Here is a 14,468-nt window from a genome sequence, read left to right as displayed (position 1 = left end):
CAGAGAAAGATAATACAACCAGAAGATACAGGAACAGAATTAGGCCATTTGGCGCATCGTGTTTGCTCTGCTATTTGATTATGGCTGATATGTTTCTCAACCCCATTCTCCTGTCTTTTCCCTGTAACCCTGATCCTCTTACCAATCAAGAACTATCTATCTCTGTCTTAAATATACTCAATGACCTTTCCTCCACAGCCTTTGCGGCAATGCGTTCCACAGATTAACCACCCTCTTGGCTTAAGAAATTCCTCCTTATCTCAGTTCTAAAAGGTGGCACCTTCACTCTGAGGTTGTGCCCTCTGGTCCTAGTCTTTCTTACAAGTGGAAACAAATTTTCCGTGCCTCTCAGTATATTGTAAGTTTCAATTAAATTCCCTCCCAAAGTATAATGCATTAGACCCACCCATGCAGAACTCCACTGGTCACTAGCTGCCATCCTGAAAAAGATCCCTGTATCCCTACTCCCTGCCTTCTGCCAGTCAGCCAATCCTCTATCTATGACCCTAGTACTATGAGCTCTTATTTTGCTTCGCAACCTCTGGAAACCCAAATAGATCATGTCCACTGGCTCCCCTTTATCTTACTTGCTCATTACCTCCTCAAAGAATTCTAACAGATTTGTCAGGCATGACTTCCCCTTGAATAAGCCGTGTGGACTCATTTTTTTTTATCATGCACTTCCAAGTATCCTGCAATCTCATCCTTAATAATGAACTCTAAAATCTTACCAATGGCAGAGATCAGGCTAACCAACCTATAGTTTCCTGTCTTCTGCCTCCCTCTTTTCTTTAACAGGGGTGCTACATGAGTCATTTTCTTGTCACCTGGCACCCTACCTGAATCTAGTGATTTCTGAAAGATCACCACTAATGCCTCTACAATCTCTTCAGCTATCTCCTTCAGAATTCTGGCATGTAATCTATTTGATTTGGGTTATCTATCCACCTACAGATCTTTTAATTTCCTAGGTACCTTCTCCTTAATGATGCCACTATGCTCATCTCTGCCCCTGACTCTCTTGAAGTTCTGGTGTGCTGTTAGTGTCTTCTGCTGTGAAAACTGATGCAAAATACCTACTCAGCTCCTCCACCATTTCTTTGTTCCCCAATACTACTTCTCCAGCTTCATTTTCCAGTGGTCCAATGTCCATTTTTGCCTCTCTTACCTTTCCTATAACTAAAAAAGCTCTTGCAATCCTCTTTTATATTAGTAGTTAGCTAACTCTCATATTTTATCTTGTTCCACCTTATTGCTTTTTTAGTTATCCTCTGCTGGTCTTTAAAGACTTCCCAATCCTTTGGCTTGCCATTAATCTTCACCACATTATATGCTATTTATTTTGTTTTTATGCTGTTCCTGACTTCCTCTGTCAGTCATGGCTGCCTTGTCCTCCCCTTAGTATGTTTCTTCTTCTTTTGGATGAATTGCTGCTGTGCCTCTTGAATTAGCCCCAGAAACACCTGCCATTGCTGCTCCACTGTCTTTCCTGCTAGGTTCCCCTTCCAATCAACCCTGGCCAGCTTGTCCCTCATCTATTTTTAGTTCCTTTACTCAATTGTAATACTGTTACATCTGATTCCAGTTTCTCCCTCTCAAACTGAAGGCTGAATTCAATCATATTATGATCACTGCCTCTCAGGGGTTCCTTCACTTTATGCCCCTAATCAAGTCTGCTTCATTACACATCACCAAATTCAAAAGTGCCTGTTCACTCAGGCAGGGGAGGGTGCCTCGCCGACAAATGCTCAAAATAAAAAATCTCACAGATTCCTTTTATTCCTGATGAAGGGCTTTTGCCCGAAATGTCGATTTTGCTGCTCCTTGGATGCTGCCTGAACTGCTGTGCTCTTCCAGCACCACTAATCCAAAATCTGGTTTCCAGCATCTGCAGTCATTGTTTTTACCTTCCTTTTCTTGAGGTCAGCCACCAACCTGCTTTTCCCAGTCCACCTACATATTGAACTTCCCTGTGATTATTATAATAGTGCCTTTCTTACATGCCTTTTCTACCTCCTGATCTTTTTTCATGCCAGACATCTTGAGCTAGGAGGCCTTTTCACATCTTCGTTCGGTGTCTATTTTCTTTTCTGGTTCCTCAACTGTACCCACACACAGATTCTACACCTTCCAACTCTATATCACTGCTTGCTATTAATTTAATTTCTTTCTAACAAGACAAATGCTCTCCTCTCTGCCTATCCTTTCAATAGGATGTATAAATATCCTTGAATGTTTAGTTCCAGCTCTCATCTCCTTGAAGCCATATCTCTGTGATACCCACAACATTGTACCTACCAATTTCAACCTGCGCTGAAAGCTCATTTACCTTGCATATACCCCTTTAATCTTTAAAAGTATGATGCGGGAACATATGAAGAAATTAGAATAGAAGTAAAAACAAACAATGAGGAATTATGAAATTATAAAGGATAATAAACTAAAATTATAAATTATTCCATAGATGCATAAACATTAAAAGCATGCTATGATAGGGTGAGGGCAATTAAAAGGATTGCCTGTATAAAATCACTGGATGTTCTACTTCAATACACCAAAGGGCCAGGGTTACAAGTATGAACTGGAGCTCTAATCTCCTAGGAACTCCCTAGCTGGAGTAGGCCAGTCACATTGAGCCTGCTGCACCATTTAATTTGATCATGGCTGATCATTTACATCAAAGCCAATTTTCCACACAATTTCCAAATCTCTCAATGTCATTAGTCTCAAGAATCTATTAATTTTGGTCCTGAACCAGCTTTCACAGACCTCCAGACTGAAAATTACTTGTAAGATTGTGTGTTAATTGGTCCCTGTGATTGCCCAAAGGAAATTTAACGTGTTGTGCTATTGATATTGCTCATTGCTTGTTTGATATTGTATAGGATATACATTTTAATGCCATCAAAATTTATTTTAAAAGCTTCACTTAGTCAGAGGGGCTAATTCAGCCTGTTTGGTCCACAAAAGGTTCTTATTTTCCTTCAATTACAAGACATGTTTTAACACTGTTAACCACTCCTGAGGCTCAGTCTCTTCAGCCTTTTTTTCTGGATTGTTTTATCTCTAAGATCTCTAAGCAGTTGACCATGCCATCCTTCTCAATTTTGCCCCCTCCTTTGGACTGTCCAAATAGCCTAAATTAGAGTGGTGCTGGAAAAGCACAGCCGGTCAGGCAGCATCCGAGGAGCAGGAAAATCGACATTTTGGGCAAAAGCCCTTCATCAGGACTGAAGGCAGGGAGGAGCCTATGCAGCCACATGGTTCTGGTATCCTCAGTTTGATTCTTAGCCCATTTCTCTTCAAATCCAAAAGAAAATCATTCCTCGTTACATTTATGAAAACCATATGCATGGATGCAACCCCTGTGTCAAAGTGCTTTATCACTTGCATGCAATTAGCCTAGCCAGCTGACATTAAACTCAGTTAGGTCAAAACCTCTATTCCTGGTGATCAGTTTAAAAGATATTCTTCTTAACCCCTGTGAGATTCTCTTTGTCTTGGAACCCTCCATATTGTTGTAATGACTGCGGATGTGCAGAAACATGGCCCAACAGAGTGTGGAACCATACAATCTGATTACACTTGGTAATGTGGAGTGCAACAGCTTCGGTCTCAATGATCATAAAAATATAGCATACCTGCAATCAGTACTTGCAGGTCTCTCTTGCTGGCCTTCCAACTGCTTTTAACTTAAACTCTGGAAGTTCGCACCCCTCCCCCCTGCCACCACACCAACCCGCCAATTATCTCCATTTTTAGAAGTACCTTTGAAAATGTCTTCATTTATCTGTAATAATTTGGTTTTGGATAATCGAAATAGAGAAAGAATTTTAAATTTAGTGTTGGATGTTGGAAATTAAGCTCTTAATAGTTCACATGGTTCATGGATTTCCCACCAACCTAATATTATAGTGCGTGTAAAATCTTGCTAAATTATAAGTTTTCTTGAAAAAAAATCATTAGTTTTGTTGACACATGAAATAAAAGTAACTGTACCTGTGGCAATAACTATTGTGTAACTACTGTCTTGAAACTACATTTTAAGCTGTGATCTATATTACAAATGATAAAACCTAATTTCCTCTCGCAGGTAATTAACTGAGTGTGTATTAGCAGAGTTGCTAGAATTATTTTCTCTAAGCAGCTTATTAGCATCCTTCTTATAGTGCAATCTGCAAAGAGCTGGAAACTTGCTTCAGACAAATACAGGAAGAAAACTGATTAACATTAGAAAAAGCGAAGAGGATTAATTTAAAATATTCCACTAAATCTCTGTTTGCAGGCTTTTAATTTCTTGGAAATATTGCTCACTTGTGTAGCAATAACTTGTGCTAATTCCCCCATGCAACCTCATTGCTACTTAGGCAATTTATATCTATCTCTGCATTGAAACATTGCTGCATTTGAATCACTTGCATCTCTTCACAGTTACACATGCTAAAATTCATTGCTGTTTGTTTTTGCAGAGCTCCAATCAGCATGCTAGTTTTCTGGTTATGCAGAGTATACATATGTAAACTTAAATTTAGTAGATTTTAAAAAAATACACTTAACCAAAGTGGCGACAATCTCAGAACATCCAAAACATTTCTGACATTTCTCAACTCTACGCAATCAGAAGGTATCAAAAGCCAACGTGCCCTTCACAATGTGTGTGTCAATGCTAGACATGATAATGGTAGGCTGAATCAGAGGCTGAAGGTAATCACCTCCACAGGAAATTTAGAAATTTCAGCGTAGATTTTGTTTGTTACAGACTACCAGTACAGAAACTGATATAAATTTCAGTGTATGAATAGCTTCATGATTGGTAAGGGGATCAAAGGTTATGGGGAGAAGGCAGGAGAATAAGTTGAGAAACAGTCATGATTGAATGGTGGAGCATACTCGATGGACTGAATGACCTAATTCTGATCAACTATGATCCTGGAAATTTGCAGCCACAGACCAATAAGAGGAGATTTTAAAACAGAATTAAGGATAACCGTTTTAAGTTTTCACATTCCTATAATTTTGTATACATCTGTAAATTAAAGGCAGTGTTCGCTGATGCAATTACCATCAACTCTAAGTTTGAGAAAACAGTAATAAACTTTGTAACATAATGAAATATTGACAAATAGTCATAGCAAGAGAAATTGGCATCAAACTCCAACTATATTTCCTTGCAGGAACATTCCTCATTTGAGATCACTTCTTATTTGCAGCTTTGAAATTTAATATTTTCACTGTGCCTGCAGTCACTCATCAATTGCAGTAATCCTGAAAGTTTTCCAAAATTCCCAAAGCCTACGTCAGAACTCATTAAGGTAATTCGTAAAGTTAGTCCAGTGCATTCAAACTACACATGTAGCCTACTTACCTCTTGGAATGGATTCTTGTTTCTTGGAACAGAGCTGCAAAGCAGACAAACATAATTATTGCCAGAATGGTGCAGAGGGGACAAACTCATCATTACGGAATGCTGGGAGTGCAAATAAATTTTACAGGAAAGAAATACTGTTACACTAAAATTTCCTCTTTATGTCCTGTGCAAGCAATACACATGTTGGTTTTCCTCTGAGTTTGTATTCTTGCAAACTCTCCTGGTGAATGCAAAACAAAGGACTTTGACAAAATATATCCTTTTCATCAATATTCAGTTTAACATTCATTGTACTTCTAAGTTTATTTTGATAAATGATGGTAGAATTCAACACTTTCTAAATCAATTCACTTATGTGAACACTGTTGAACAATTGTTTTCATTCTGTTCCAGCCCTGAGGTTACAAATGATGGGTAAATATTTTAATTGAAGCTGTTTAGCAATTGCACAATCACTTTAATATATGTTTCTAGAAACATATAAACAGCATATTAACAAGATCATAATGTAACTAGCTATCATAACTGTGACCTTCCATATACATTAAATAATACTGAACAATACAAATTGATTTTGTTTTTTAAAAAGTGTCACAAATCCAAGAGACATTGACATAATCAATAGCTCCCCTCACTGCTGTTCCATCCAAAATCACCCAGACCAGAGAGTAAGCTTGTGAAGTGTCTCAAGTGGTATGGCTGAGTGCACAACCTATGGGAATTAATCTACTGATCGACTGGGAAATCCATTATGGAAGGGGTTTTAATGTTCTCGGAGAAACAAGGTAATTTCCCAATATTTTGACATGCACTGTTAGTGTACTAAACATGACAATTTGCTTCATTAGTTCAGTGACACTGTCAGTGATGAAATGAACAGTGGGTGGCACCAAAATTCTAAAATGTTTACTGGTCAATGTCAGTGTTAGATCAAGGCAATTACTTAAAAAGTGTCTTTAAGAAAAACATAGATCACAGAACATTACAGCGCAGTACATTCGGCCCTCAATGTTGCGCTAACTTGTGAAACCAAATTGAAGCCCATCTAATCTACACCTTTCCATTGTCATCCATATGTTTATCTAAAGGCCATTTAAGTGCCCTTAAACTTGGTGAGTCCACTACTGTTGCAGACAGGGCATTCCACATCTTTACTACTCTCTGAGTGAAGAAACTACGTCTGACATCTGTCCAAGGAAAATATCAAACAATATTAAAGTTTAAAATTCTTGGAACAGAATTTTAAAATTAATACTTATGACTGAAGTGTTCTTTGAAAATAAATTCTGGTATGTGGGAAAAATAAACATTGAAAAGGCACATTGAAAAGTCACATTTTATTGCAAATTGCGTAGAACAATGTTTTCACAATTAGTTTTACAACTGTTTAAAGAAATCTTCCTTTGCACTAATGCCATTGATTTATAACATCCAACCCATTGTATATAATTCTGAATGTATGTTGTTTAAATCTAGCATGAATTTGCTGATCTTTATGAACTTACCTCTCACTGCCACGAAGCATTTTTGGATCAAAATATCTGTAGTCATCAGTTTCCTATGAAAATAAATTGAGGGTTTTAGCTCAGAGTTAGAAACAACTTAATAAAAGTAATGCTTGGGAAGGGGGGCGGGGGGCAGAACAGAGGAGAAAACTTTGCAAAGTTATTGCATTACATGGAAGTGTAATTAATACTTTTTATTAAAATTCATCTAACTAGTAAAGCATGCAAGACATTACACCCCTTCGATATCAGAAAAACAGAGAGTAATTGTTGAGCAACTGCGGACATGTTTTGATTGGTATTGTTATGAAGTCACGGAAATGCTGGTGTAGTTAACTGTGCAGATTTACATTTTTGAGCATCAATTTCAACTTTTCACAAGCTTAAATTTTTACAATCTTTACAGGCAGGTTTTTTTTTAAAGTTATAAATTGATTCATGACATCCACGACAAAAGAGATTGATCATTTCACTAGCCGTGGAACCACATACTGAGCAGTGTTGATGTTTGGATGTTTAATCCATTCCACAGATGGTAGGATTAGCAAACCATCACTAAAATATTCATTACATCTTAGAAGAAACTTCTTTCTTTCTATTAGATGCCAAGAATGTAAGCATTAATCTAAAGCTTGTTGCAAAAGTTGGCTAATCTAAAAGTTCTTCACCCAACTAACTGCGAGAGATGTAGTAATTAAAATGAAAATTACAAAATGACCATCATAATCAGTGATATTATCTGAAACAAAAGTTAAGTTTGCTTCCCATTTGGACTTCCCAGGACAGAGCATGATTACAGTTTGCCTTGAGTTCAGTTACTGCAGGTGCAAAGTAGTAGACTTTCCAATTGTTCCCACCCTCTGGTAAGGGATGTACAGCCAAGATTTGCAACTCCACATGTGGCAGACTCCAGAAAGAATGCATTCAAACTTTCTCAGACATTGCATTGACAGACTAGAGTATGATAGCATCTGTTCATAGCAATAAGTTTAACAATCTATGTAAGCTATAGCACTGGCAGCTTAATGTTCCAGGATATAAATGCTACAGGAAGGATAGAAAGGGAGGCAAGAGAGGAGGGGGAGGGGCATTTTTGATAAGGGATAGTATTACAGCTGTGCTGAGTGAGGATATTCCTGCAAACACATCCAGAGAAATAAAAAAATTATCATCTATTAGGATTGTATTATAGACCCCCTAATAGTCACTGGGAAATTGAGAAACAAATTCGTAAGGAGATCATTATCTCTAAGAATAATAGGGTGGTTATGGTAGAGGATTTTAACTTTTCAAACATGGTCTGGGACTGCCATGGTGTTAATGGTTTAGATGGAGAGGAATTTGGTAAGTGTGAACACAAAAATTTCCTGAGTCAGTATATGGATGTACTTACTAGAGAAGGTGCAAAACTTGACCTACTCTTGGGAAATAAGGCAGGGCAGGTGACTGAGGTGTCAGTGGGGGAGCACTTTGGGGCCAGCGACCATAATTCTATTCGTTTTAAAATAGTGATGGAAAAGGACAGACCAGATCTAAAAATTGAAGTTCTAAATTAGAGAAAGGCCAATTTTGGCAGTATTAGGCAAGAACTTTCAAAAGCTGATTGGGGGCAGATGTTTGCAGGTGAAGGGAGGTGGGACTAGATTGGGTTGGGATATCTGGTCAGCTTGCACTAGTTGGACCGAAGGATCTGTTTCCGCGCTGTACATCTCTATGACTCTATGCTGTTATTTATTAGCAATTCTTTTTATTCATGTCTAATTCATACTATTTTCAACATCAGTAGTGAAGAAGTAAAAATCATTATTGCAACTATGAAGATTGTAAGATTATATTTAAAGATTGTTTCTTTAAGTTACGATAAAATACAGGGGCGAATCGAACTTATGTAACTACTTCTGAATGTTACCCAAGAACAAGATTGGGTGGTTTGCTTGCGAAAGTGGGAATCCAACTTGTCTTACTACAAAGGTGACGCAAGATTTCACACCTGCAAACAGTGACCAGGATAGCTATGTTTAAGTCACAAGGAGGTGTAAGGCATGTCAGATTTTATGAACAAGGTAAAAACAATGACTGCAGATGCTGGAAACCAGATTCTGGATTAGTGGTGCTGGAAGAGCACAGCAATTCAGGCAGCATCCGAGGACAGGCAAAATCGACGTTTCGGGCAAAAGCCCTTCATCAGGAATAAAGCTTTATTCCTGATGAAGGGCTTTTGCCCGAAACGTCGATTTTGCCTGTCCTCGGATGCTGCCTGAATTGCTGTGCTCTTCCAGCACCACTAATCCAGATTTTATGAACAGTTATCCTTAGAACTGTCATTTAGTTGCAAGATAAATCGAATGATAGGTACAGAGGATAACTCATTTTCATTTCAAACAGGAATGCAATGCCCAGGCAAATCACATTGGCATGGAGAAAGGCTTTGACAGGAGAGAAGCAAGCCGCTGAAGTGTTGGGTGACAAGTTGCTTTTAAGATCCCCTTGAACTTCACAGGAAAGTGTAATGCATGTTGGGTTTTATGAACGATCATACTTAGACTGGTCTTTTAATTGCAAGATAAAATCAAATTGAGGGTACAGAGGACAGCTAATTTTCATTTCAAACATAAAGGCAACGCTCTGGCGATCTGATCTATATAGATCTGAGAGACAGAATAGAGAAATAGAGATCACCAACCTTTAATGTTCAGAATCTAGAATGTGGGTGAGAATTTGTGCTTGGATTAAGAAGTCTAAGTTTTTGAGCATTTAAAAAAGGCTGGAAGATTTGCCTAGCTTTAGTAAGAGAACAGAATCTCCAGGGTAACACTCACTAAATGAGTTAGATTGGAGAATTAACAGTTAACTAACTGTAAACAGGAAAAGAATGCAAGTCATTGGCAGTGGAGAATAGCTTTGGATGTGTTATAGAGAATGAAGCGTTTACTTAAAACACTGAGAAAGTATAACTGTGAAGGGGAAATTTCTGTTGTTGAAAGGTTAAATGAGTGGGGGTGGTCTGGAACAGCATCTTTAAATTTAGGATAAATGAAAAGGGTGATGTGATCTGTCGTGAAGTTTCCCTGACAGTAAACTTGATGGGATTGATTGTTAGGAATCAAAGGAAGACTTTGAATGTTTTGCCAGGAAGAAGTTACAAGCTATTTATACTTGGAGACAATGGCAGCATGGTCTGAGTTCACAATGGGTAGGCTTCAAGTTTATGAAAGTCCCAAAAAGGAGTTTCAGGAATCTCGTTGTAAACCGTTGTACTGTAGGCTGTCCACTTAATTCTAACATGAAAGAGAATTGGAGTCAAAACATTGAGTACCATTGCTACCTGCATATAACGTTAATGAGTTTAATGCTGCCATAGGGAAAAGGGTAAACAAAGCCATTTTGACATCTAGTTACAGAAGTCACGACAAATGAATATCACAGACAGACAGTAGTTCTATCTGGGCAGGGCTGAAGAGTCGGTTTTGTTTACTATCAGAGCCAGAGATATGAGAAATAACCTCCAGTCAGAGAGATGCAACCTGCAGGCATCAACTGCTGGATATTCTACTTGTGTAACCAGGGACAGGAATCATTGGAATTGATAATAGATTTAAAAATCTCTCCTAAAACTGAAGAAAGCACCTGGAGACAGTCAAAATAATTGCTAACAGAACTAGGAAGCTGGGAGTAACTGTAGACTTTGCTGGAAGGCCATAATTCTGTTAAGTGTGAGGAGAGTTAAGTATAACAATGGAAAGGTTCCTCTTTGTAGTTTTAAGTAGAAGCAACCTACAAAAAATAATGTTAAGTCAATAGCTGTTTTATTCATTGAATACAGAAAAAGATTTTAAAACATGAAACCTTGTCATAACATCCTTTTATCTATTAACTGAAATTTTGAATTTTTAAAAAATTTCTTAGTCTCTATGGAGATCATAACACATATTAATAAATGGCCAACCCAAAGATAAGTTTTTGGTTCAATGTTTTCTGATGAGTCATCCTAAGCCTCTTCCTTGGTCATTTTTGTCACTGATTATCTGTATTATCTTTGGATCTCAGAGGTGGTGGGAGAAGCCAGGTTCCAACTTTACCCTAGGTAGAATGGGAATTGAACCCATACTGCTGGCGATACACACTATCTAGCCAACTGACCAAATTGATTATCACCATCGCCCTGCCATTACTCAATAAATGAATGCAACTAACTGGACACATGATTCCACCCTACTGATCACAAGCTTCCATCTTGCATTTATATCAATTATTTTGTTTGGCTTTTTATGACAGCTGGTATTCGCCTTTTTCTTGGCATACATTTCTGTACAAGTTAAAACATAAATTGGACAAAATGGTGTTATTGATATAATGGTGTCAGGCTTGGCTCATTGGTTCCACTCTACCTCTGATTTGATGCTGAAATGGAATGCAGTATTCAGGACAATCATGATAAGAGTTGGTGGCTAACTGGAGTGATGGATGAAAGAAAATAGAAAGCGTTTATGCTGGAGGTAAGAGGGAAGCTAAGAAGAGATAGGTAGATTCTTGACTACTACAGAGGTCAAAGGTTACAGGGAGAAAGCAGGAGATCGAGGTGGAGAAACATATGAGCCATGATCAAATGGTGTAGCAGACTCAATGATGTGAACAGTCCAATTCTGTTCCTATATCTTATGATCTACTGATGTGGACCTGTTGTTGCTAAAGTCTAAATAGTTTCATCTAATGCTCTTCAGACTTCTTTAAACACTTTGGCACCAAGTCATTAATGATTTTGGAATTAAATTTTCTCCTCCGCTAACAGAAACAAAGAGAACCATTGTTCTGTGTTGCAGAACTGGCTGCTGTCCATGAACTAACTCTCTTTAATCCATAAAAACACACATGTATGGACAGTTTATAAAGACTGGACAGTACTTCATAGTAAAAACTAAATTTTACAAATCATAAACACCTTTTCATTCTTTCTCAGTAGAAAACAATGTCTTATTGCAAACAGCTGTTTATTTGGAAGTAACGATACATTGACACTTTTCGATTAAAGATTCTATATTCTACTATCCTACATTTCTAGGTATGCATTCTGCACATTTGTGTTAGAATTAACCTGATTATTTTTCACCTATTTCCTTTTCAATCTTCATGAACATGCATTAAAATGAAAATGTACATGTAGAACAGGGTCATGCAATCCTCCTATGCCGTTCCATAATATTTGACATGGTTGTATATAGTATTCTGTTTTCTCACCTTTCTACTACTGTACAACTTCATGGGATTTCCCTTTGCAGTTCCACTCCTATTTTTCTGATCGATGGCCCAACATGTCAGCACCAGCTTTCTGATAAGCATTATGCCTTAGTGTGATTTGCCACTGATTACTCTTCTTTACACAATAAAAAAGATATGCATCACCACCTACAGAACTGTCCTTGGTTTCCTTTCTCCTATCTTTTACATCCAAGTGCTACCCTCAATACATTTATCTACAGATACCAGATCAGGTCCCATACCAATGGCATTTAATGCCACTTCATTATTTTTCTCAATTTTACAGTTACCTCTGTGCTGTCAGTCTATCTGCCTCACATAAAATCCTGGATGAAATACAACTTCTTTGAAATGAACGCTGCAAAAGATTAAGCTATTGTTCTGGTTTCTTTTCACAGATCTGTTCCTATGGCACTGACTTCATACTTCAGCCACTTTGTCAGGTTGAACCTTATGTAAATGGCAGACATTGCTTCTTGCTGGAATGTCTCAACACAAGGAACATTTGCACAATTAGCCATTACCAATTCTATCTGTATGCCCACACTTCAATGTAACACAATGGTCTTTCACAAAAAAAGGGTAGTGAAAATTTGCAAACTCTGGCCACAAACAACAGAAATGCTGGGTTAATCAAACTTCCCAAAACTAAGATCAAGAAGCATTTTTGTTTCATTGAGGATATCAAGGATATGGAGCACAGGTTAGTGAATGAAACTGAAGTATAAATTACAAGTGCTTCTAGTGGAATTGAGAAACAGGCCTGAGCAGATAAATGGCCTACACCTGTTCCTGGGTGTCTAAATTCTTGAATGTTGGGGTAACTTAAATTTTCAACATGCCTTTCTTATCTTACAAGTTAAACGCTAGGAAGTTTACTCACAGGATGTGATTTCATCTCTATGAGGTTGTCCAAAATCCGAGTCACTGGTAGATTCTGTAAAGGAAATAATCAGAAATTGATCAGCTATTAGCAATTATGAATATTTCATTACTATCCTTCAAGGTTCTAGTAGCTTGACTAAACTTTGATTACAGGTATCTATTAACACTAGACTGTATATTGTATAACCCATTTTATATGAAAAAGGTTAAGTAACAAGGATCACATTATACTATTTGTTTAATGTAACGGTCATCCCCACATCAATGGTACAAAGTGAATAGGGTGCCTTGCTGTCATGTACAAGTCCCACAGCCAACGTCTCTCCCAGGAAAATCAAAATAAAGCAAAATAAAAACTGTTTATCCTCAATTTAACTACAGGACATGCACAGCAATGACTTGTAGCTATTCACCACCATTAATGTTGCAAAATATTGCAAGGGAATTCATAAAAGTAAATAAAATAAGGCACTGATCACGTATTCAGCTAGATCATTAAGGAACACCTAAAAGACAGAAAGAGACGTAATGGGGTGAAGAGGCAATTCCACAGCTTAGGGCATTGGCAGCTGATGTGAAGAAGCTAAAACTGAGGTGCAAGGTAGTTCTGAGATTTATAGCTTTAGTTGAGATTACAAAGGTAAGGAAGACTAAATCCATGAAAGAACTTGAAAACGAGATAAAAAGTTTAAAATTGAGCATTACTTGACCATGAGCCAACAGACATCAATAAAGATGGAGTTAAAGGTTGAACAGCATTTAATGGAAATTAGCATGTAGCAGAGTACTGGATGACCTTAAGTTTTAGGAGGACAAAATGTTGAGATCAGCCAGGACCATTTTCTCTTGATATTCAACATTGCTGAATACTCCACTATGAACATCCTGGGCCAACCACTGACCAGAAACTGGTCTGGACCAACCCGCACAGATAATGGTTACAAGAGCAGGTCACTAACTAAGAATGCTGAGGTATATAGCTGACCACCTCACTTCCCAAAGTTTGTCCATACTCTACAAGGCACAAGCCATGAGTGGGATACTCTTCACTTGCCTGGAGGAGTACTGTTCCAGCAACACTCAAGAAACTCTGCACATTCCTGCACAAAGCAGCCTACTTGATTTTAAATAGAGTCATAGAGATGTACAGCATGGAAACAGACCTTGCGGTCCAAACCATCCATGCCGACCAGATATTCCAACCCAATCTAGTCCCAACTGCCAGCACCTGGCCCATATCCCTCCAAACCCTTCCTATTCATATATCCATCCAAATGCTTTTTAAATGTTGCAATTGTACCAGCCTCCACCACTTCCTCTGGCAGCTCATTCCATACACATACCACCCTCTGCATGAAAAAGTTGCCCCTTAGATCTCTTTTATATCTTTCCCCTCTCGCCCTAAACCTATGCCCTCTAGTTCAGGACTCCTCGACCCCAGGGAAAAGACTTTG

The 14,468-nt window shown here is 38.0% G+C and overlaps 1 protein-coding gene across 3 annotated transcripts in view; it reads right to left on the bottom strand.

The window, feature by feature from the left end:
• The window catches only part of scfd1 (sec1 family domain containing 1), a 157,102-nt gene that overhangs the window by 33,659 nt on the left and 108,975 nt on the right, over positions 1 to 14,468 (bottom strand). For all 3 annotated transcript variants that reach the window (XM_043698047.1, XM_043698046.1, XM_043698048.1), the window contains 3 exons: positions 13,013 to 13,066; positions 6,874 to 6,926; positions 5,366 to 5,399 (listed from right to left, as the gene is read on the bottom strand). In XM_043698047.1, the coding sequence (XP_043553982.1) occupies positions 5,366 to 5,399; positions 6,874 to 6,926; positions 13,013 to 13,066 (141 nt within the window). The remainder of the gene's footprint in view (positions 1 to 5,365; positions 5,400 to 6,873; positions 6,927 to 13,012; positions 13,067 to 14,468) is intronic.

The sequence above is a fragment of the Chiloscyllium plagiosum genome, chromosome 10, assembly GCF_004010195.1.
Source record: "Chiloscyllium plagiosum isolate BGI_BamShark_2017 chromosome 10, ASM401019v2, whole genome shotgun sequence".
Lineage (NCBI taxonomy): Eukaryota > Metazoa > Chordata > Chondrichthyes > Orectolobiformes > Hemiscylliidae > Chiloscyllium > Chiloscyllium plagiosum.
Note: the sequence above shows the minus strand (reverse complement) of the source record. Positions and strands in the feature narration are given on the sequence as shown.